Here is a 24,594-nt window from a genome sequence, read left to right on the forward strand (position 1 = left end):
GCTGTAAGAATGAATGTGTGTAACTATGACCAGCTATAACTGTGACCTGTAACTGTTAGTGGTTGTAACAATGACTGGCTGTGACTGTAGCTGATTGTAACAGCAACCAATTGTAAATGTGATTGGCTGTAATTGTGATTGGCTGGAACTGTGACCTGTTGTCTCTGTGAACATCTGTAACTTTGACTAGCTGTAAAAGTGACAATCAGTAACACTGACCAGCTGTAACAATAAATTGCTGTACCGGAGACCATCTGTATCTGTCACTGGCTACAACTGTCACCAACTGTAATTGCGATCTGCTGTAACAATGAATGGCTGTAGCTGTGACTGGCTGTTATTGTCACCGGCTCTAAAAGTGACAGGTGACACCCTCTACCTATCTGCGAACAGATATAATAGTGACAATCTGTAACTGTGACTCGGTGTAATTGTGACAGACTGTAATACTGACTAGCTGTAACTGTGATTAGCTGTAACAGTAACCTGTTATAATGTGACCAGGTGTAATTGTGCCCAGCTGTAACAACACATGTCTGTAACTGTGACCCCTTTAACAGTGACCGACTGTACCAGTGACATGCCATAACATTGAATGGGTGTAACTCTGACCATTAGAATTGTAACCGTCTGTAACTGTGACCATCTGTAACAGTGACTGGTTGTAACAGAGACCGGCCCTAACTGTGACTGTCTGTAACGAAGGAACATGAGCACATTGTTTGCTTTTATTCTGCCAAGTGGTCTCGGCCAGTTTATTTGAGAAACTGATTCCCTCTTTAGCTTTACAGGGAAAGAAACTAAAGAATAATAGAACCAATTATACGTCAATAAAAATCTACAGGAAAACAGGTGATTGTACAAATATATAAGCAGTTTTACTAAAACTACAGGGAAAACAATAAAAACATCAATCCCACAGCAATGTCTGTGTTCCTGAAACTGTATCGGATTCACTGCTCTAGACAAGGTCAGCTGTGACCATTACACTGCTTTGAGAAATCGGTCAATGTTTCTGACCATATTATCCAGAGCATACAGGGCCAGGATGCATTTTATCATCTCGATCTGACCACCTCTCCACTGATTCGAAATCACAAACATGGAACGCCTATCCATCCCAGTACGTTCTGCCAAATTCTCAATCTGAGGGAAAGGAAGGAGAGAGAGGGTATTAATGGAATTATAAACTCCACAAACTTCAGATTCATGGCCAATTGTATCAGTAACAGAGATGGAAAGAGCTGTTCCATTGGGATGAGCTTCAGCTGAACTGTGTTGTGTCCAGTGTCCTGGGGAATCACGTGAATACTGTGCAGACCAGGCTTCAGAGTAGACAGAAAGGGGAGGGTTCCAAGGGCAGAATGATTAATAACTGAAAAGGAAGTAGGAGAGCGGTGGCACAGAGGAGTGAGAAGGGATTTGACAAACAAAGTGTGGCAGGAGGGGGCAGAAAATATCAGTAAAATGAGGCTGCATGAAGTAAAGCCTGAGTAATAGAGTTTAACACGTGACTAAGGAGATGGTGCAGGAGGAGGAGGGTTTAAGATTATTGGATCATTGGGCTCTCTTCCAGGGAAGGTGGGACCTGTACAGATGGGATAGTTTGCACATGACCTGGAGGGGAAGTGAATATCCCAGTGGGAAGGTTCTGGTGCTGTAAGGGTAGGAGCGGTGTTGTTGGAGATGTAAACTAGAGCTGCAAGGGAAGGGAACCAGAGTGCCTGAACAGACAGTGGAGTGGTTGTGGAGATGGATGTTTATAGGTCTACATACAAGGTCAGGAATCAAAAAGTTGATCATTGTGGGGCTAATATTCTGAGTTTTGAATATTTCAATGCAAGGAGTATTGTAGAAAGGGCAGATGAGTTTAAGGCGCGGATGAGGGTACAGAATAGTGATTTGTAGACATTAGTGAGCTTGTTTGCAGGAGGAGTAGGACTGAATGCCAAATGTTCTGGAATTCTGTTCCTTCAGATATGACAGAGCGGGAGGGATTAAAAGAGATGGTGTGGCAATTATAGTCAGAAAAAATAACACGGCAGGGCTTATATAGGTTAGAATGAACAGTTCATCTCCTGAGGCTTTATAGATAGAACTGAGGAACAAGACAGGTATGTATGATCATGTTAATGGGATTACATTATAGATTACATAATAGTCAGCAGAATTATAGATGATCAAATTAGAGAGATGCAGACTGTTATAAGAAACATAAGGTTGTGATATGAAGTGCTTTAAACTTTCCACAAATTGACCGGGACCTCCATGCTGTTAACAGGTTGGATAGGAGAGAATATCTCAAGTTTGTTCAGGAAAGTTTCCTGAATCAGTGCATAGAGATCCCACATAGAGCGTGCGTGATTCTAGATCTCCTGTCAGAGAATGAGACAGGAAAAGTGACAGAAGTGTGTGTAGTGAACACTTTCTATCTAGTGATCACAATGCCATTTGTTTCAAGATAATTAAAGTGAAGGGTAGCTCTGTTCCTTGGGTTGAGATCCTAAATAGGTGAAAGGACAATTTTGCAAGAACATGGCAAGTGTAGATTGGCACAGTTCTTTGGTTTTCTAGAGCTATTGAGGCATTGGTTAAGAAGAAGGAGGAAGTGGATAGCAGGAATGGGCAGGTAGAAACAAATTAGGTACATGAGGAGTATAAGATGTTCAAGAGAATGCTTTAAGAAAGAAATCAGGGCTAAAAGAAGACATTAGGGCTTTTGAAGATATTTTTAGAACTCAAAGACAGCAATAAACAAAATTGCTCCTTTGAAAATCAGAGCTGAAAGATATGGGGGAGATCTTAAATGGATTTTTTGCATCTGTATTTATTTAAACCGTAAAATATAGGAGAACAATTAAGCCACTTGGGCCATTCACCATTTCATCATGGCTTATCCATTTTTCACCTCAGCCCCAAACGCCTGCCTTCTCTCCATCTCCCTTCATGCCTTGAGCAACCAAAAATCTATCAACTGTGCTTAAAAATTTATTAACTGTGGTCCTGACGAAGCGTCTCAGATGGAAATGTTGACAATGCTGCTCCCTATAGATGCTGCCTGGCCTGCTGTGTTTTGTGTGTGTTGCTTGAATTTCCAGCATTTGCAGATTTCCTCGTGTTTGCCTTTCACCATTCAATAGGTTTCAATTAGGTCACCCCTCATTGTTCTGAATTCTGGTGAATACAGGCTCAGAGCCTTCAAACACACTTCATATGACACACCATTCAATCTTGGAATCACTTTTGTGAACATCCTTTGAATCCTCTCCAGTATCAGGACATCCTTTCTAAGTGACCCACAACTGCTCACAGTGCTCCAAGTGAGGCTTCACCAGTGGTTTATAAAGCCTCAACATTACGCCTATTCTTTTATGTTCTCATCTCCTTGAAATGAATGTTAACATCATGTTTGCTTTCCTTACCACAAACACAATCTGAAAATGATAAGAATATAGGAGCAGGAGTCGGCCATCTGGCCTGTTGCACCTGTTCTGTCATGCAGTATGATCATGGCTGATCTGATCGTGGACTCATCTGCACCTATCTGCCTTTTCCAAGTAACCCTTAATTCCCCTATTAAGCAGAACTCTATCCAACCTTGCTTTAAATATATTTACTGAAGTAGCATCCACTGCTTTATTGGGCAGAGAATTGCACAAATTCACCACTCTCTGGGAAAAGCAGTTCCTCCTCATCTGCATCCTAAATCTACTCTCCCGAATCTTGAGTCAATGTCCCCGAGTTTTAGTCTTACCTACCAGTGGAAACAACTTTCCTGCCTCTATCTTCTCCATCCTTTTTATAATTTTATATGTTTTTATGAAATCTCCTCTCATCCTTCTGAATTCCCGAGAGTACAGTCCCAGGCGACTCAATCTCTCCTCATGTCTAACTCCCTCATCTCTGGAATCAACCTAGTGAACCTCCTAAGCACCACCTCCAAAGCCAATATATCCTTCCTCAAGTAAGGAAACTGGAACTGCACACAGTAGTCCAGGTGCAGCCTCACCAGTACCCTGTAGAGTTGCAGCATAATCATTTGCAGCCTGCTCTTAAATTCAATTCCTCTAGCAATGATGGCCAACATTCCATTTAACTTCTTGATTGCCGGCTGCTCCTGCAAACCACCCTTTTGTGATTCATGCACCAGCACTCTCAGGTCCCTCTGTTTGGCAGCATGCTGCAATTTTTTTACCATTTAAATAATAATCTGCTCTTTCATTTTTCCTTCCAAAGTGTATGACCTTGCATTTACCAACATTGTACTCTATCTGCCAGACCTTTGCCCACTCACTTAATCTACCCATATCTCTCTGCAGACTCTCCATATCTTCTGCGCAATTTGCTTTTCCATTCAATTTAGTCTCATCAGCAAACCTAGATACACTACACTTGGTTTCCTCTTCCAAATTGTTAACGTATATTTTGAACAGTTGTGGACCCCGCACTGACCCCTGAGCCACCCCGCTCACCACTGTTTGCCAACCAGAGTAACACCCATGTATTCCAACTCTCTGCTTTGTAGTTAACCAATCTTCTGTCCATGCTAATACATCCTAAATTTTCCCCAAATGATCCTTTGGGGAGTCCTGCGTAAGGACTCCCAAGTCTTGTTTTTGAATTTTCTCTCAGTTTAGTAAATAGCCTACCCCTTTTTTCTTCTAGCAAAGTGCAACACTATACACTTCCTAACACTGTATTCTTTGCACATTCTCATCACAGCCTCTCTACTTCCTCAAAGCTACCTGCCCCTCTACCTATCTTTGTATCATCTGCAAACTTTGCAACATAGCCATCAATTCTGACATCCAAGTCATTGACATTTGGGAGACGGACACAGAGTCCATAAAGAGAGGCAAAACAACAGTGAATTCATGAGCCCTATACAGGTTACACAGGAAGAGGTGTTTGTTGCCTTGTGACAAATTATAGAGGATAAATTCCCGGGGCCTGACATGTGTTCACTGTGACCTTGTGGGATGCCTCTGCAGAAATTGCAGATTCCCTAGCTAAGATCTTTGAAACATCCTTCATGGGTGAAGTGCTAGAGTATTGGAGGATTGCTAACACTGTTCGGTTGTTAGAGAATGAGCTAGGAAATTACAGTCAGGTGAGCCTGACATCAGTAGTCGGTAAGTTATTGAAAGTTATTCTAAGGGGCCAGATATATGGTAAGTATTTGGATAGGCAGTGACTGGATAGTGATAGTCAACATGACTTTGTACATGATATGTCATATCTAACCAATTTTACAAGGTAGTTAACAGGAAAGAGGATGAAGGCTTGGCAGTGGATGTCGTCTCATGGCCTTTAGCAAGTCATTTGACAAGGTCCATTTGTGAGCATGGCATTCAAGATAAGGTTATAAAAGCTAGAGAGTGGTAGTAGATGTTTGCCTCTGACTGGAGGCACGTGACTAGTGGTAAACCACAGGAATCAGGGCTGGGTCTGTTGTCGCTTGCTGTTTATATCAATGATCTAAATAATAATGTGGTTAACTGGATCAGCAAATTTGCAGATGACAACAGAATTGTGGTGTAGTGGACAGTGAAGAAGACTATCAAACCTTGCAGCAGGATCTGGATCAGCAGGAAAAATTGGCAAAACATTGGCAGATGGAATTTGATGCTGACAAGTGCGAGATTTGGGAGGACAAACCAGGATAGGACTTAGAAACATAGAAAACCTACAGAACAATACAAGCCCTTTCAGCCCACAAAGTTGTGCCGAACATGTCCTTACCTTAGAACTACCTGTGCTTACCTATAGCCCTCTATTTTTCTAAGCTCCATGTACTCATCCAGGAGTCTCTTAAAAGACCCACTGCTGCTGGCTGCCCATTCCGTGCACTTACCACTCCCTGCATAAAAAACTTACCCCTGACATCTCCTCTGTACCTACTACCAAACACATTAAATCTATGCCCTCTTGTGCTAACCATTTCATCCCAGGGGAAAAGCCTCTGACTATCCACTCGATCAACGTCTCTCATTGCCTTGTACACCTCTATCAGGTCACCTCTCATTCTCCATCAGTCCAAGGAAAAAAGGCCGAGTTCATTCAACCTATTCTCATTAGTCTTGCTCCCCAATACAGCCAACATCCTTGTAAATCTCCTTTGCAACCTTCCTGGGGTTTTCACATCCTTCCTGTAGTGAGGCGAGCAGAACTGAGCACAGTCCTCCAAGTGTGGTATGACCAGGGTACTATATAGCTGCAATATTGCCTCTTGGCTCTTGAACATACATGATGAGTGGTAGGGCATTGAGGAGTACAGTAGAACAGAGAGATTTAGGAAAATAAGATACATTATTCCTTGAAAGTGGCATCAAAGTGTGATGGGGTCATAAGGAGAGCTTTTGGCACATTATCCTATTATTCTTCATAAATCAATGTACCAAGTACTAGAGTGGGATGCTATGTTGAAGTTGCATAAGATGTTGGGGAAGCCTAATTTGGAATATTGTGTGCAATTTTGGTCAGTATTTTTTTTGGATAAGTATTTGAAAGGTTGGGGTTCAAGGGTGCCGGGAACTGGAACAGAGGTAGATGAGGTCCAGGACAGATCAGCTGAATTGTAATGATAGGGGCAGCATGATAGAGGATCTGAGTGACATCCTCCTACCTCTCTGTCAGTGGGATCATGCTATGCACAGATTGGATGCCCTGAGATTCTTTTTCCTGTGGGCATACTCAGTAAATCTACAAATCCGTAATGAGAACAGGATGAGTGAAAGATCAACCAGAGCTCAGAAGACAACAACGTGGGCAAATTCAAATATAAATGAATAGTAATAATTAACAAGAACATGAAATAAGATAAAGAGTCCTTTGATGGAGATGATTTGTTCTGGGGACCATTACAATGGATGGGCAAGTGAGTGTAGTTAGCCCCTTTTGTTCAAGAACCTGATGGTTGAGAAGTAGTAACTGTCAATGAAACTGCTGGTATGAGTTGTGAGGCTTTTGTACCTTCGACCTGTTAGCAGCAGTGAGACAAGAGCATGGCCTGTGTGGTGAGGACCGCTGATGAAGGATGCTGCTTTCCTACAGCAGTGTTTCTTGAAGATGTTCTCAACGGTTGGGAGGACTTTACCTGTGATGTACCTGGCTGAATCCAAAACATTTTGGTGGATTTTCCATTAAATTAGTGTTTTCATACTGGGCCATGATATAGCCAGTCAATACACGCTCCACTGCACATCTACTGAAGTTTCTCAAAGTCTTTGATGTCATGACAAATCTCTACAGGCTCCTATGGAAGTAGAGGCACTGGTGTACTTTTTACACAATTGCATTTACCTGCTGGGTCCTATGAAATGATAACACCAAGGAATTTAAAGTTGCTAACCTCCTCTACGTCTGATCCTCCGACAATGACTGGCTCATGGACCTCTGGTTTCCCTCTCCTGAGTCTACAGTCAGCTCCTTGGCCTTGCTGACATTGTGTGAGAGGCTGCTGCTGTGACACCAGTCGGCCAAATTTTCAGTCTCCCCCATGTATGCTAATTCATCACCAACTTTGATACGTCCCATAACAGTGGTGTCATCAGCAAACTTAAATATGGTTTTGGAGATGTGCTTAGCCACACAGTCATAGGTGTAAAGTAGGGGGCTAAGCATACAGCCTTGTGATGTACCTGTGCTGATGGAGAGTGTGGAGATGTTGTTGCCTATCTCAAGCGACAAATATACAAGTGAGGAAATCCAGGAACCAATTGCACAAGGAGATTTTTAGGCCAAGGTCTTGGAGACTATTGATTAGTTTTGAAGGGATGATGGTACTGAACGCTGAACTGTGGCCAATAAAGGTGATCTTTTTGTATGTATCTTTCCTGTTCAGATGTTCCAGTGTTGTGTGAAGAACCAGTGAGGTGTCATTGGCTGCAGACTTGTTGCTCCAGTCAGCAAATTGGAGTGGATCTAAGTCAGCTCTCAGGAAGGAGTAGATGTGTTTTACCACCAGCCTCTCAAAACTCTTCATCACTGTGGGTGTCAGTGCAACTGGGCACGTCACCGTGCCCAGTTGGTTTTTATTTTATTATGAATTTATTGAGTATGCCTGCAAGAAAATGAATCTCAGGGTTGTACGTGGTGACAAAAATATCCTTTGATAATAAATTTACTTCAAACGTTGAACATGAATGCACATCACTGACTGAGTGTCCAATGACTGCCTGGAGGTCATTAATTATAATGACATGGAAATCATGGTTCACTGTTACCTGCTCGAGGTTAATCAAGGATGGAAAATAAACATTATGTGTGTCTGCAAACACACAATATGGGACCAGTACACTGTAAAAACATTGTACTGATATAACTGCTCCTGATTTAACAGATTATCACCTTCTTCTGCAGTGGCTTATATTGATAAATCCATGCATTGTGTTTCTCTTCTATCCCTAAATTTTCAAACTTGGTCGCAATCACAACCCTGTAAGCATCTGGAAAAGAGAGATGATCCAGATTTCAATATGAAGCTGCAATGCTGAGGTGTAAATGGTTACACAAGCTAAAAGAAAGCACTTACACTTCTGTGCCACGGTTGTCTCCAACTCTTGAAACGCTTCCATTTTATCATCACTGATGACGTCCATGGTGTTGATGTCAAATAAGAGCATGACTCCATGAATTACATTTTCCGGAATAACAGGATATTTGGAAACATCTGAGTCAGGGTTGAAACTGTGTAACTGCATGAGACAATGAAGAAATGGTTACAGAGAAGCAGCAAGAACACTGATGTTCACACTCACTCAGCACTGACTTGAACTCTGAGTGGAGGGACCAGGCTCATCAGACAAAGCCCAGTGACCAGCACCATAGATCCACTGAGATCCAATGGGCCTCAACCTCACTCCTGCTCAGGGATTGGTGGGGTCGCTTTGTCCCTGTCAGCTGGGAATGTTGCTCTCTCCAGTTCACTCTTACTCTTCAGATCTTTTCACTGTGGGTCCACTCTGTCCCCAGGAGCTGTTTCGGAATTTGCTTTAATCTTCTCAGTACTCAAACGCTGGTTCTGTCTAATCTGTCAGTAATGTAATTCAGATCATTAGGGCATGATAGCAAGGTTTACAGGTCAGTCAGAAACTCTCTGTGTGGAATAAAGTTTCAGAATGCAATGTGATGCAGATTGTTATTCAGTTTGAAACATGATAGAGTCATACATCAGGGCAGTGATCATAAGATGATTGAATTCACCTTGCAATTTGTAAGGGATGAGCTAAAGTCAGTAGTACAGTGGAGTAAAGGATATTCTGGAGCTATGAGAGGAGCTGGCCAAAGTAGGCTGGAAAGGGGCACTATCAGGGATGACAGCAGAACTACAATGGCAGGAGTTTTTTTGGAGTATTTCCGAAGGCACAGGATAGATACAGAGCAAAGATGAAGTATTCTAAAGGCAGGATGGTACAACAGTGGCTGACAAAAGAAATCAAAGACAACATAAAAGAAAAAGACAGGACATGTTAGTGGGAAGACAAAAGACTGGGATACATTTAAAAAACACCCAAATGCAACTAAAAAAAGCCAAAAGGAGAGAAAATATGAAATATGTAGGTAAGCTTCCCAATAATATCTAAGAGGATACCAAAAGATTTTTACAACATATAAAGAGCAAAAGAAAGGTGAGAGTATGTATTGGACCCCCTGGAAAATGATGCTGAAGTGGTAGTAATGGGGGACAAGGAAATGGAAGATGAACTCATAAAGTATGTTACGTCAGACTTCACTGCGGAAGACACTAGCAGTATGCTGGAAGTTTAACAGTGACAGATAAGTCATCTGGACCTGATGGACGACAGCCTAGAGTTCGGAAAGAGGTAGCTGAAGAGATTGTAGAGGCATTAGTAATTATGTCTCAAGGATCACTAGATTTCAGCATGGAGCTGGAGGACTGAAAATGACAACTGTCACCCCACTCTTCCAATAAGGGAGGGAGGCAAAACGGAGGGAACTATATGTCAGTTTGCCCAATCTCAGTGCTTGGGAAGAATCCATTGTTAAGAATGAGATCTCAGAGTACTTGGAGGCATTTATTAAAATAGGCTGAAGTCAGTATGGTTTCTTTGAGGAAAATCTATCCTGACAAAACTATTGGAATTCTTTGAAGAAATAACAAGCAGGATAGACAACATTAGTGGGTGCTGTGTACTTGGACTTTCTGAAGTATGTTGGGAAGCTGGCTCACTTGACACTGCTTAGTAAGATAAGAGCAGCTGGTATTACAGGAAAGATCCTAACATGGATATTGGATTGGCTGAATGTCAGGAAGCAACAAGTGGGAATAAAGGGAGCCTTTTGTCATTGCCTGCCAGTTCTACAGGGAACAATGTTAGGACCACTTAATTTTATGTTGTATCAGAATGATTGGGATGATGGAAGTCATGCCTTTGTGGCCAGGTCTGCAGGTAATACAAAGACAGGTAGAGGGGCAGGTAATGTGGATGAATTAGAAAGGCTGATGAAGGTTTAGACAGATTAAAAGAATGGCCAAAGAAGTGGCAGATGGAATGTAGTGTCGGGAAGTGTATGATCATGCACACAGGTAGAAGGAATAAAGAGCAGACTATTTTCTAACAGGGGACAAAATTTAAAAATCTGAGGTGATAAGGACCACGAGTGCTGAATCAGGGCTCCCTGAAAGATAACTTGCAGATTAAGTCAGTGGTGATGAGGCCAAATGTAATTTTAGCATTTAATTTAAAATACTAAAATCTGGAATCCCTCTATGTCCCTACCATCCATGTGCCTATCCAAACCTCTCTTAAACATTGACATTGAGCTCACATGCACCACTTGTGCTGGCAGCTTGTTCCTCACACTCATGACCCTCTGAGTGAAGAAGTTTCCCCTGATGTTCCCCTTCACTTTTCACCTTTCACTCTTAACTCATGACCTCTAGTTGTCGTCCCACCCAAGCTCAGTGGACAAAGCCTGCTTGCAGTTACCTGATCTATACCCCTTATATTTTGTATACCTCTGTGAAATGTCCTCTCAGTATTCGAGGTCCCAAAGAATAAAGTCCTAATCTATTCAATCTTTCCTTCTAACTCAGTTCCTCCAGACCAGACAACATTCTTGGACATTTTCTCTGATCTCATTTACGGTACATCTTTCTTATAGGGTGCTGACCAAAACTGCACACTGTACTCCAAGTTAGCTCGCTCTAGTGTCTTATACAACTTCAACATAACATCCCAAATCCTGAAAATACATTGATTTATGAAGGCCAATGTGCCAAGAGCTTTCTTTACAACCCTATCTGCCTGTGATGCCACATTCAACAAATTATCGACCTACATCCCACGATCCCTTTGTTCTACTACATTCCTCAGTGCCCTACCACATACTCTGTAAGACTTACCCTGCTGGTCCTACGGAAGTGCAAAACCTTGCACTTGTCTGTATTAAAATCTGTCTGCCATTTTCAACCCGTATTTCCAGCTGATGCAGATCCCTCTGCAAGCCATGATAGCCATCCTCACTGTTCACTACTCCACCAATCTTGGTGTCATCTGCAAATTTGCTGATTCTTTTAACCACATTATTATCCAGATCATTGATGCCAAACAACAATGGACCCAGCACTGAACCCTGCAGCACACCGCTGGTCTCAGGCCTCCACTCAAGGAGGCAACCATCCACTGCCACTCTATGGCTTCTCCCACAAATCCAATGTCTCATCCAATTTGCTACCTTGTATATATAAGATTTCACATGGGAGGTTGGTCGAGAAGGTTCAATCGCTCGAGCAACTGAACCTTCTTGATCAACCTCCCATGTGGAATCTTGTCAAATGCCCTGCTAAAATCCATGTAGACAACTTACACTGCCTTGCCTTTATCAACTTTCCTGGTAACTTCCTCGAAAAATTGTATATGATTGGTTGGACATGAACAACCAAACAGGAAGCCATACTGACTATCCTTAATATGTCCATATGTATGGAAATACTGATATATCCTAACTCAGCACTAACTCTTACGTCAGATTGCTGTTCATTGACTTTATTTCTGCATTCAATACTGTGATCCCCTCTAAGCTGATCGGCAAACTTCGCCAGCTTGGTATCAGCTCATCCCTCTGCATTTGGACCTTGGACTTTCTGACTAACAGACCCCAATCTATTAAGTTAGAGAACCTCTCCTCCTATACTCACAGCAAGAACACCGGCGTGTCTCAAGGCTGTGTGCTGAGCCCTCTTCTGTACTCCCTTTTCACCTATGACTACGTTCCTGTACAAGGTTCTAACCCCATAATCAAGTTTGCAGCCAACACCACAGTGGTCGGCCTGATCAGAGGGGCTGACGAGAAGGCCTACAGGGACGAGGTCCAGCGCCTGGCCGCTTGGTGTGCCGACAACAACCTGGCCTTTAACACCCATAAGACCAAGGAGATCATTGTGGACTTAAGACAGGCTAGGATCCACACTCCAATTCTCATCTACATCAGTGGAGCTGTAGTGAAGCATGTATCAAGCTTCAGATTGCTTGGTGTCCACATTTCTGAGAATCTCACCTGGTTCCTGAACTCCTCCAACTTGATCAAAAAGGTGCAACAGTGTCTTTATTTCCTATGGAGCATCAAGAAAGCTCACCTCAAATGAGGAAATTTTTGAATCAACGCTATCAAAAAAAGACTTGGGAATAAAAATTGGTAAGGCTTGAAATAAATATAAAAATTTCGGTAAAATCATCATTTTAACAGCATTGATCCGACCAACCAATGATAAGGATAAAGGAGACCATCTAGTAGTAAGTTGTTGAATTTGACTATGCATAGGTAAAAAATTCAATCTGAATAAATCTTTATATTTCTTGGTAATTTTTATACCTAAATAAATAAAATTATCAGTAACAATTTTAAATGGTATCCTGTCATTCAATAAAGTTTGTGCATTTAAAGGGAAAAGTTCACTCTTATCCAAATTTAATTTGTAACCAGAAAAACTACCAAATTGAGCCAACAAGGATAGAATAGCAGGAATAGAATTATCAGGATCAGAAATATATAACAACAAGTCATCAGCATAGAGCGATAACTTGTATGATTTCTCATTACGGGTAATACCAGAAATATTAGGGGTTTCACGAATAGCAATGGCTAGAGGTTCTAATGCAATATTAAATAATAAAGGACTTAAGGGACAACCTTGTCTCGTACCACGAGATAATTGAAAAAAAGAGGATCTATAATTATTCGTAAGAACAGAAGCAACAGGTTTATAATATATTAATTTAATCCATGATATAAAATTAGAACTAAAATTAAAATTCTTCAGGGCATTAAATAAGTATGTCCATTCAACTCTGTCAAAAGCTTTTTCAGCATCTAATGAAATAACACATTCTGGGGTTGTGGGTGAGCAAGTGTAAATTATATTAATTAATTTTCTAACATTAAAAAAGGAGTATCGGTTCCTAATGAAACCAGTTTGATCTCCTGAAATAATCTGTGATAGTACCTTTTCTAACCTAATAGCTAAATTTTTTGTAAGAATCTTAGAGTCTACATTTAATAATGATATAGGGCGATAAGATGCACATACAGTAGGGTCTTTATCTTTTTTAAGAATTAAAGAGATAGTAGCTTCATAAAAGGACTGGGGTAGTCTCTTCTTAATAAATGCATCATTAAAGATTTCACATAACCAAGGGGAAAGCAAAGAAGAAAAAGTTTTAAAAAATTCTATAATGTAACCATTAGGGCCAGGTGCTTTCCCTGAATTCATCGATGAAATAGCCTCTCCTACCTCAGCCATAGAAATAGGAGCATCAAATAAACTTCGATCTTCATCTGTCAATTTGGGAATATTCAAATTGTTAAAAAAATTATCCATCATAGACAGATCACCATCAAATTCTGATTGATATAAAGATTTATAAAAATCTTGGAAGGTATTATTAATTTCTTTATGATCCGTAGTCAGATTACCATCTTGTTTACAAATTTTAATAATTTGTCGCTTAGTCGAAATAGCTTTTAATTGATTAAATTATCCTTTTTCGCTGATAGTTTAATAAGATATTGTTATCTTGTTATCAACTCAATTTCAAATCTATTGTATTCATAACATATGTAATATAATATTATGTTATGTTTTTTTTAAACTAATAAAAAGATTGAAAAAGAAAGAAAGAAAGCTCACCTCTGTCCCATGATACTGAAGGACGTTTACCGCTGTACCATTGAGAGCATACTCATCAACTATATCTCAGTGTGGTATGGCAATTGTCCCACATCAAACCTCAAAGCACTGCAGTGGGCAGTGAAAACTGCCCAGCAGATTATCGGCACCCAATTGCCCACCATGGAAAAATCTACCATAAATGCTGCCTGGGCAGGGCAAAAGGCATTAGCAAGGCCACCGATGATGTCCAAGGTTAGGGCATTAGGAACCATACAGCTTGGCACCGGTGTCATTGTAGAGCAATGTCTGGGTAAGCGCCTTGCTGAAAGACACACACGCTGCCTCAGCCAAGGCTCAACCTTGCAAAATTCAAATCTCTAGTTGAACGCCTTAACCACTTGGGCACGTGTGAACACCAAGCATGATAAGCATGTCGCTAAGCATGATTTAAATATCTCTGCTATGGCCCCGGCAATTTCTGCACTGGTCTCCCGAGGGTCCATGGGAATGCTATGTCGGGTGCTGGGGATTTATCCACCCTGATTTGCCCCAAGATAGCAAACATCGCCTCCTCTGTAATCTGTACAAGGTCTATGAAGTCGATGCTGCTTTGCCTCAATTCTATAGACTCTGTGTCTGTCTCCAGAGTAAATACAGAAGCAAAAATATTGTTTACAATCTACTCCATTTGTTTTGGCTCCACATAGGTCATACATGAAGATTCTGATCTTCCAGAGGTCCAATTTAGCCCCTTGCAATCCTTTTGTTCTTAATATATCTGTAGAATCCCTTCGGATTCTCCTTACGTTGTCAGCAAGAGCAAATTCATGCCTTCTTTCCACTCTCATTTATTTACTAAATGTTCTTTTGCATTTCTTATACTCCATAAGCACCCCATTTCTTCATACCTGCCTATACTTGCCATGCACCTCCATCTTCCTCTTAACCAGGTTCTCTATATCTCTTGAAAACCAAGGTTCCTGAGATAGTTATCTCTGCCTCTTATTCTAACAGGCATATATAAACTTGGTTCTCTCAAAATGGCTCTTCTAAAGGCTTGCCACTTACTTGCTTCTTAAACAAAAAAACAAAGTGTTCCAATTGACATTTGCCAGATAATTTCTGGTCAAAATTGTCCTTTCCCCAATTTAAAACCTCAACCCGCAGACCAGACCTAGCTTTTTGTATATTTACCTTAAATCTATTGGTATTATGTAGGGGTCTATGGGGTATGCAGGTTGGGTAGCACCTCTGGTGGTGGACTTGTCAGCTCCACCCAGAGCCTGTTCGTAAACCTTTAGTTCCCACCTGCCACCCAGGTGTCTCCAAGTAACTGTTTGCACGTGACAGTGGCCACACCCAGGTACATCGTTTGGCAGGTGGGCTCAACAAGTTGAGATTAACCGGGAGAGCAAAGGGCACAACAAGGTACAAAGATACACTGATATCCACTGCAGCTGAGGAAGTCTCCATTTGTGGCGATTTTTCATATTACTGGTCCAAGATTTTTGAGGCTGAGAGAGTGGAACTGCCCCAGTGCAACAGCCTTTTCACTACAAAACTTCTTCCAAACAGTTCTAAGACATTGTTGGAAACGACAGATACCCAACACAATGACAATTTGGTCATGATGCAAAATGTTCCCCTACACAACTTCTGTCACCTGCCCTGAATCATTCCTTAATAGCAGATACATTTTCACACACTTTCTCACTGGGACAGCTATGTACTGATTAAGGAAACTTCCCTGAACACATTGGCCAAGCTTGATCCCATCGAGCCTTCTTACAGTACGATATTCCCAGTCAGTATGTGGAAATTAAAATCACATATTATAATAATCTGTGATTCCCTCACTGTTTGTTCCTCCAAATCCCTTGGCCTGTTGGATGATCTGTAATATAACCTCTTTAACAAGGTCATGCCTTTCTTAATGCTCACTTCCACCATGTCCCTGTGTGTTATTCTGGGGTTAATCTCTGTCACCATGTCCCTCTGTGTCACTACTGGACTAATCTCTGTGACCATGTTGCTGTGTGTTACTCTGGGACTAAGCTCCGTCATGATGTCCCCGTGTGTTACTCCAGGACTAATCTCTGTCACCTTGACCCCGTGTATTACTGAAGGACTAATCAATGTCACTGTGCCCCTGTGTGTTACTCTAGGACTAATCTCTGTCACTGTGTCCCTGTGTGTTACTCCAGGACTAATCTCTGTCACTGTGTCCCTGTGTATTACAGAAGGATTAATCTCTGTCACTGTGCTCCTTTTCTCCAGGTATTACCATATAACTTCATTTACAGACTGTAATGCTTTCTGAGCCCAATTTATCACTTCATCCCCATTGGAATCAGGCTCCTGTCTTCTGAGTCCTTCAGTTTTGTGGGAAACTTTTTTGGTCCCATTTCTCCGTTCTCTTTCCGAGTTTGCTCAGTGTTTTATGAAACTCCAGTCAAATGTATCAGAAATACGAAGTAACTGAGGAAACTCACGTCTGTTCCATTGGGAACTCTTCCTTCCAGGATCATGCATAACACTCTCTTTGCCTGCTCAGTTGTCTCCAATGCATTCCATCCAGCAGTATCCCAAAATTTTATCTTCTCTGCTCTGTAGGACCTGAGCTGTGAATTTTCAAAAAGATGTACATTTTTATGGCTTCTTTGATGGTGAGTGAAGTTCTGTGTGTTGTAGGACACATGTCTGTCAATTTTCACACAGCAAGATCCCATAAACCGCAGAATAGTGAGCAACAGAGTAACTGCTTATGCGTTGTTAGGTGACAGCACAAAATGTACATCTGGACATGGGACAACTGCCCTTTTGTCCCTCAGTGATGGGATATCCCAGAACACAAGGGAATTCCATTTCCCTTGCTGCCATGGAACTGTTTAGATCCTCGTCAGAGGGCAGATGAATCCGTGATGAGTTACTCTGGCTGCAGTAAATATATCCAGGATTCCTGTGTTTAAATCTCTGGGTTCCTCTTTCACTCTGCAAACTTCCAGATCACCAAGTAAACCAAATTAATACGGATCATCTGGGGTGAGAGAAACAGAGAATGTGGAGGATGCTCGACAGATCAGGCAGAATCCCTGGAGAAAGGAACTGGGAATGTTCTCAAGAGGATGAAACTGGAGGATGCCTATAAGATGGCTTTTTAGAGAAATGTGGTCGAGCCCACGTGAGAAAAGGTCATTCTAGATTCGGTGTTCTGAAATTAATCGGGTTTTATGAGGAAGTTTATGTTTATCCCAAGACTACGGTCTACATGCTCCTAGAAGACAGCGGTGTGGCTAATTTAGGTGAACTGAACACAATGATGAGGGAGAGGGAGAAGTGGAGAGTCCGTCATCGTGCCCAATGCCGGCTCCCTAGGCATGAGTCGACATAGTAGTAGTTATGTTTGAAGAACACTTAAGAGGCAGTGTTCATAATATGATTGAATTCACCGTGATGTTTGAGAGCGAGAAATTAAAATAAGTTGTATTAGCATTACAGTGGAGTAAAAGGGAATGACAGAGGCATGAGAGAGGAGCTGGCCAAAGTTGATTGGAAAGGGGACACGAGCAGGGTTAACAGCACAGCAATAGCTGGAGTTTCTGAGAGAAATTTGAAAAATACAGTATAGATTCATCACAAAGAAGAAAAAGTACGCTAAAGTCGAGAGGTAATGGGGTAACCACAATTAACAGGGACTGTACAAGACAACAGAAAAGCAAAAGAGAGAGCATATAATATAGTCAAAAATTCACAGAAAGTTAGAGGTTTGGGAAGGTTTTCAAAATTAACAAAAGGAAACTGAGAAGTTGTAACTTCAAGGAGGTTAACAGGAATGTGATAGAAGCAATGCAGTGGATGTTGTTCACATAACATTTGACAAGGTCTTTCATAGGAGGTTGGTAAAGAAAATCCAGTTGCTTGAAGATCAAGATGAGATAGTAAATTGGATTAGACATTGGATTTGTGGGAGAAGCCAGAGAATGGGAGTAGATGATTGCCTCGCTGGAGTCCTGTGACTAGTGGTATGCTGCAGGGACTGGTGCTTGGTCCATTGATGTTTGTCATCTGTATGAATGATCTGTATGATAATGTGGTTAATTGGATCAGGAAATTTGCAGATGTCTCCAAAATAGAGGAGTAGTGGACAGTGAGGAAGGATAATATAGCTTGCACAGTGATCTGCATCAGCTGAGAAAATAGGTTGAAAATGGCAGATGGAATTTAATGCTGCCAAGAGTGAGGTATTACCAGTGTAGCTCTTACACAGGGAACGGTCGGACAGAGAAGAGTGTGGTAGAATAAACGGATCTGGAAATACAAGTCCATAATTCATTGAACGTGGTGTCACAGTGCTTTAAAGAAAGCTCTTCGTACATTGGTCTTCATAAATCAATGTATTGAGTATGGAAAATGGGACACTATGTTGACATTGTATAACATGTTAGTGAGGCCTAATATGGAAGAGTACAGAGAAAATTTACATGGATGTTGCCGGGTTTGGAGGATCTGAGTTATTTAGAGATTTGATAGGTTAGACTTTATTCTTTGGAATGCAGAAGATTAAGAGGAGATTTGAGAAAGGGATACAAAATTATGAGGGGTATAGACAGAGTAAATGCAAGCAGGCTTTTTCCACTGAGGGTGGGGGAAACTTCAACTACAGGCCATGGGTTAAGTGTGAAATGTGAAGAGTTTAAGCAGGCCATGAGGGAAACTTCTTCACTCAGATTGTCATGAGAATATGCAAAAAGCTGCCAGCACAAGTGGTGCATGCAAGCTCAGTTTCAATGTTTAGAAGTTTAGATTGGTACATGGATTGTAGGGATATGGAGAGCTATGGGGGTAGGCAGTTTAAATGGTTCAGCATAAACAGAAAGGGCCAAAAACTTGCTTCTGTGTTATGACTCTATGGCTCTAACTGAAAAGCCATAAGGATAGAAAAGATGAAATAAGAAGATAACCTATCCAGTAATATAAAAAGGATATGACAGTATTTTTCAGAGATATAGAGTCAAAGAGAGGTACGAGTAAATATCAAATGGCTGGAAAATAATGCTGCAGAGGTAGTAATGAGAGACACAGAAATGGCTGATGAACTCAATAAGTATTTTAGAAAACATAGAAAAACATACCGCACAATACAGGCGCTTCGGCCCACAAAGTTGTGCCAACATGTCCCTACCTTAGAAATTACAAGGGTTACCGATAGCCCTCTATTTTTCTAAGCTCCATGTACCTATCCAAAGATCTCTTAAAAGACCCTATCATATCTGCCTCCACCACCATTGCCGGCAGCCCATTCCACACACTCACCACTCAATGCATAAAAAATTTACCCCTCATATCTCCTCTGTAACTACTGACAAGCACCTTGTACCGGTGCCCTCTCGTGGCTACAATCTCAGCCCTGGGGAAAAGCCTCAGACTATCCACATGATAAATGTCTCTCATCATCTTATGTATTTCAATCAGGCCACCTCTCATCCTCCGTCGCTCCAAAGAGAAAAGGTCAAATTCACTCAACTTGTTTTCATAAGGCATATTCCGCAATCCAGGCAACATCCCTATAAATCTCCTATGCACTCTTTCTATGGTTTCCACATCTTTCCTCTAGTGAGGCGACTAGAACTCAATACTCCAAGTGGGATCTGACCAGGGTCCTATATAGCTGCATCATTACCTCTCAGCTCCTAAATTCAATTCCACAATTGTTGAAGGCCAATACACCGTATGCCTTCGAAACCACAGAGTCAACCTGCACAGCTGCTTTGAGCGTCCTATGTACTCAGACACCAAGATCCCTCTGATCCACCACACTGCCAAGAGTCTTACAATTAATAATATATTCTGCCATCATAGTTGACTTACTAAAATGAACCACTACACACTTATCTGATTTGAACTCCATCTGCCACTTCTCAGCCCAGTTTTGCATCCTATCAGTGTCCCACTGTAACACAGCCCTACAAACTATCCACAACACCTACAATCTTTGTGTCATCAGCAAACTCTCCATTCCTCCACTTTCTCATCCAGGTCATTTATAAAAATCACGAAGAGTAAGGGTCCTAGAACAGACACCTGAGGCACACTACTGGTCACCAACCTCCATGCAGAATTTGACCCATCTACAACCACTTCTGTCTTCAGTGGGCAAGCCAGTTTTGGATCCACAAAGCAATGTCGCCTTGGATCCCATGCCTCCTTACTTTCTCAGTAAGCCTTGCATGGGGTACCTTATCAAATGCCTTGCAGAAATCCATATACAGTACATCTACTGCCCTTTCTTCATCAATGTGTTTAGTCACATCCTCAAAAAGTTCAATCAAGCTCGTAAGGCACGACCTGCCCTTGACAAAGCCATGCTGACAATTCCTAATCATATTATACCTCTCCAAATGCTCATAAATCCTGCCTCTCAGAATCTTCTCCATCACCTTACCAACCACTGAGGTAAGACTCACTGGTTTATAATTTCTGGGCTATCCCTACTCCCTTTCTTGAATAAAGGAATAACATCCACAAGACTCCAATCCTCTGGAACCTCTCCCGTCCCCATTGATGATGCAAAGTTCATCACCAGAGGCTCAGCAATCGTCTCCCTCACCTTCCACAGTAGCCTGGGGTGCATCTGATCTGGTCCCAGTGACTTATCCAACTTGATGCTTTCCAAAAGCTCCAGCACATTCTTAATATCTACATGCTCAAGCTTTTCAGTCTGCTGCAAGTCAATACTGAAATCACCAGGATCCTTTTCCATAGTGAATACTGAAGCAAAGTTCACCTCTGTAATCTCCTCCGGTTCCATACACACTTTCCCACTGTCACACTTGATAGGTCCTATTCTCTCTCGTCTTATCCTCTTGCTCTTCACATACTCTAGTATGCCCTGGGGGTTTTCCTTAATCCTGCCTGCTAAGGCCTTCTCATGGCCCCTTCTGGCTCTCAGAATTTCCTTCTTAAGCTCCTTCCTGTTAGCCTGATAATCTACTAGATCCCTCACATTACCTAGCTCTCTGAACCTTTTGTAAGCATTTCTTTTCTTCTTGACTAGATTTACTACAGCCTTTGTACACCACAGTTCCTGTACCCTACTCCCTGTCTCATTGAAACGTAGCAATGCAGAACTCCACACAAATATCCCCTGAATATTTGTCACATTTCTTCCGTACCTTTCCCTGGGAACATCTGTTCCTAATTTAAGCTTCCAAATTCCTGCCTGGTAGCCTCATAATTCCCCTTACTCCAATTAAATGTTTTTCTAACTTGTCTGTTCCTGTCTGTCTCCAATGCTATTGTAAATGAGATAGAATTATTATCACTATCTCCATAATGCTCTCCCACTGAGAGATCTGACACCTGACCAGGTTCATTTCCCAATACCAAATCAAATACAGTCTCTCCACTTGTAGGCACATATTGTGTAAAGAAACCTTCCTGAACACACTGACCAAATTCCAGCACATCTAAACTCCTTGCTGTAGGGAGATACCAATCAATATTTGGGAAATTAAGATCTCCCACAACAACTCTATTATTATTGCAACTTTCCAGGCTCTGTTTCCCTATCTGCTCCTTGATATGCCTGTAACTATTGCGCAGCCGACAAAAAACACCCAACAGAGTTATTGACCCCTTCCTGTTCCAAACCTCCACTCACAGAGACTCTGTAGACAGTCCCTTCATGACGTCCATCCTTTCTGCAGCCGTGACACTACCTCTGCCACTCCCCCACCTCTTTTGCCTCCCTCCCTGTCCTTTCTGAAACATCTAAAACCCGACACTTGAAGTAACCATTCCTGTCCCTGAGTTGTCCAAGTCTCTGTAATGGCCACCATGTTATATATCCAAGTACTGATCCACGCTCTAAGCTCATCTGCTTTGTTCACAATACTCCTTGTGTTGAAATAGATACATCTCAAACCATCAGTCTGAGCGCATCCCTTCTCTATCACCTGCCTATCCTCCCTCTCACACTGTGTCCAAGCTTTCTCTATTTGTTAGCCAACTACCTCTTCCCCCATCTCTTCAATTTAGTTCCCACCTTCTAACAAATCTAGATTAAACTCTCCTCAGTAGGATTCAAGTCCTAACTGTCCCTTTTGTACAGGACACACTGATCCCAAAGGAGGTCCCAATGATCCAGAAATCTGAATTCCTGCCCCCTGTTCCAATCCCTCATCCACACAGTTAACCTCCAGTTCATTCTATTGCTATATTCATTGTCATGTGGCACAGGCAGTAATCCCAAAATTACATACTATCCTTGCTGTCCTGCTTCTCAACTTCATTCCTATTTTGTATGAGTATTGACTGTGGAAGACACCAGCATTATGCCAGATATTCAATAGTGTCAAGGACTGTAAGTGAGAGTAAGAAAGTGCTTGGTGGTGAAAAGGTCTGAAAGTAGACATAACTTGGACCAGATGAATTGCAGCCCTAGTTCTGAAATGGGTACCTGAAGAGATTGTGGAGACAGTCATTGGAAATTATTTGAAGAAACATTTGACATGGTTCTGGAGGACTGAAAGTCTGTAAATATCACTTAATACACCCATTCTTCAAATCTTAAACTTCAAAGTTCAAAGTACATTTATTATGAAAGTATGCATACATTATATAACCTTGAGATTTGCCTTCTAACAGGCAGCCACAAAACACAGACACCTAAAAGAACCCACATATAAAAAAGACTATTGACACCCAATGTGCAGAGAAAAAACACATCATGCAAACGATAACCACAAGCAAATTGCACTCCAAACCAAAGAGAGAGATCATAAAGAGAGATCATAGTTCAGCACAGAGTCGAATCGTGGAACAGTGATCTGAACTGCCCCTACCTCGCCTCAGGCCCTGACACCCAAACATTTTCAATCTGACCTGGTGCCTAAATCAACATCCAAACATCAAGTTCAATCATCCAGAAATGCTCTTGGGGCAGGGCCCCAGTGTCTTGATTTGGCGTGTACCTGAACTTCCACCCTCCACTTAAATCTCCATCCAGGCACCAGTTTCAATTTACCTCAATACAGTCTGGGACCTGGACACCACCATATCAATCTGTCTCATTTCTTCCGCAGAATTCCTGTTTCCCCAAAATGGCCTGCCCCTCCAACTATGTTCATATTGTCCACAAATCTGGCCATAAAGTCATTAATTCCATCATCCAAATCAATGGCAAACAACGTGAGAAGAAGGAATCCCAATATTGACCCTTCTGGAACACAACTAGTCATTGGCAGTCAACTGGGAAAAACCCCATCTATTCCAATACTTTGCCTCCTGCCAGTCAGCCCATCTTCTGTCCATGCCAGTAACTCTCCTGTAATACCATGGGCTATTAACTTGTTTAACATTTTCATGTGTGACTCCTTGTCAAAGGCCTTCTGAAAATCTAATTAAACAGCATCCACTGACTCTCCTTTGTGTATCCTACCTGTTATTTCCTCAAAGAATTCCATCAGAATTGTCAGGTAAAATATCCCCTGACTTTGATCTATTTTGTCCTGTGTCTGCAAGTGTATCAAAACCATTCCCATAATAATGGAGTCTAGCATTTTCCCAACCACTGAACTCGGGCTTATCAGTCTATAATTCCTTGTCTTTTGCCCCCACCCTCCCTTCTTAATTTCCCAGCAAATTGTTCACTGGCTATCCGAATATGTATTTAAATGGCACCTTTCACAGCCTCAGGACCTCCCAAGGTGCTCTCCACCCAATAGATGGGGGTGAGGCTTGTTGGACCATTCACTGCCTCTGATGTGGACACTGGGGTACATCAGGGAGACAGAAAATTGGCAATGAATTCATGGTGAATACATCATCTTATACTGTCCGTGTGTTTATGTTAAAGTGACCGCAGCGTGTGTACCTCTGGTGTGAGAGACCCGGGATTGTTTCCTGTCGGGGCACAGGTTGTGTTCGCTCCTCGTGGATCCAGAGCGGTGAGGAATGTATTGATGGTCGATGATTTCCCAGCCCCCACCATGCCGAAGAGTAGGATGTTTATACAGCCTCCACAGCCCTCAGGAGGGTTGTAGTTACGCACATAGTCCCTCAGAGTGTCCAGATTCCTGACAAAGACAGAGACAAGCATCAGTTGTCTGGGTGAAACGGGTTAACGAAAACATCACAGTTTCCTGTGTCGGTTGGAATGACACACCGTGATTAAGGGAACCTACCGTTTGTCCATGGTTGGGAAGTGAAAAGAGTCCTCCTTTGAAAAATCTGAAATGCAATATGAAAACATTAATTTCTTTGTTTTATTCACGCGGGGGGGGGAGGGGGCGGTCTCAGTAACAGACTGAAGGTAGAAACTTACTGCTTCCCATGTTTGGCGCCGTGCGGAGTAACCTGCGGAGTGTTGATTGCGATTTAGACTGCGCAAATTCAAATTTATTTCTACCTTGCAATTTCACTTTGTGACTGATTGATGTGCGAACTCGGGCAGGACGTCC

At 41.9% G+C, this 24,594-nt stretch overlaps 1 protein-coding gene across 1 annotated transcript; it reads right to left on the bottom strand.

Moving 5' to 3' along the window:
• Nucleotides 1-731: 731 nt before the first annotated feature.
• LOC132396129 (interferon-induced protein 44-like) lies at nucleotides 732-24,594 on the bottom strand. Its single transcript, XM_059973664.1, has 7 exons — nucleotides 24,459-24,594; nucleotides 24,319-24,364; nucleotides 24,009-24,210; nucleotides 16,627-16,755; nucleotides 8,534-8,696; nucleotides 8,350-8,447; nucleotides 732-1,146 (listed from the first exon to the last, which is right to left on the bottom strand). Exons 1-7 carry the CDS (start codon nucleotides 24,466-24,468, stop codon nucleotides 985-987), a joined length of 810 nt encoding a protein of 269 aa, XP_059829647.1. The 5' UTR covers nucleotides 24,469-24,594; the 3' UTR covers nucleotides 732-984.

Source organism: Hypanus sabinus, chromosome 1 (assembly GCF_030144855.1).
Source record: "Hypanus sabinus isolate sHypSab1 chromosome 1, sHypSab1.hap1, whole genome shotgun sequence".
NCBI lineage: Eukaryota > Metazoa > Chordata > Chondrichthyes > Myliobatiformes > Dasyatidae > Hypanus > Hypanus sabinus.

What these genes read in the sequence shown, in the direction of transcription:
- LOC132396129 (XM_059973664.1), bottom strand. An exon ending in CCGGGTCTCTCACACCAGAG is followed by an intron (nt 16,756 to 24,008) that starts GTACACACGCTG and finishes GAAAATTCACAG; the next exon opens with CTCAGGTCCTACAGAGCAGA. An exon ending in GACAACCGTGGCACAGAAGT is followed by an intron (nt 8,448 to 8,533) that starts GTAAGTGCTTTC and finishes TCTCTTTTCCAG; the next exon opens with ATGCTTACAGGGTTGTGATT.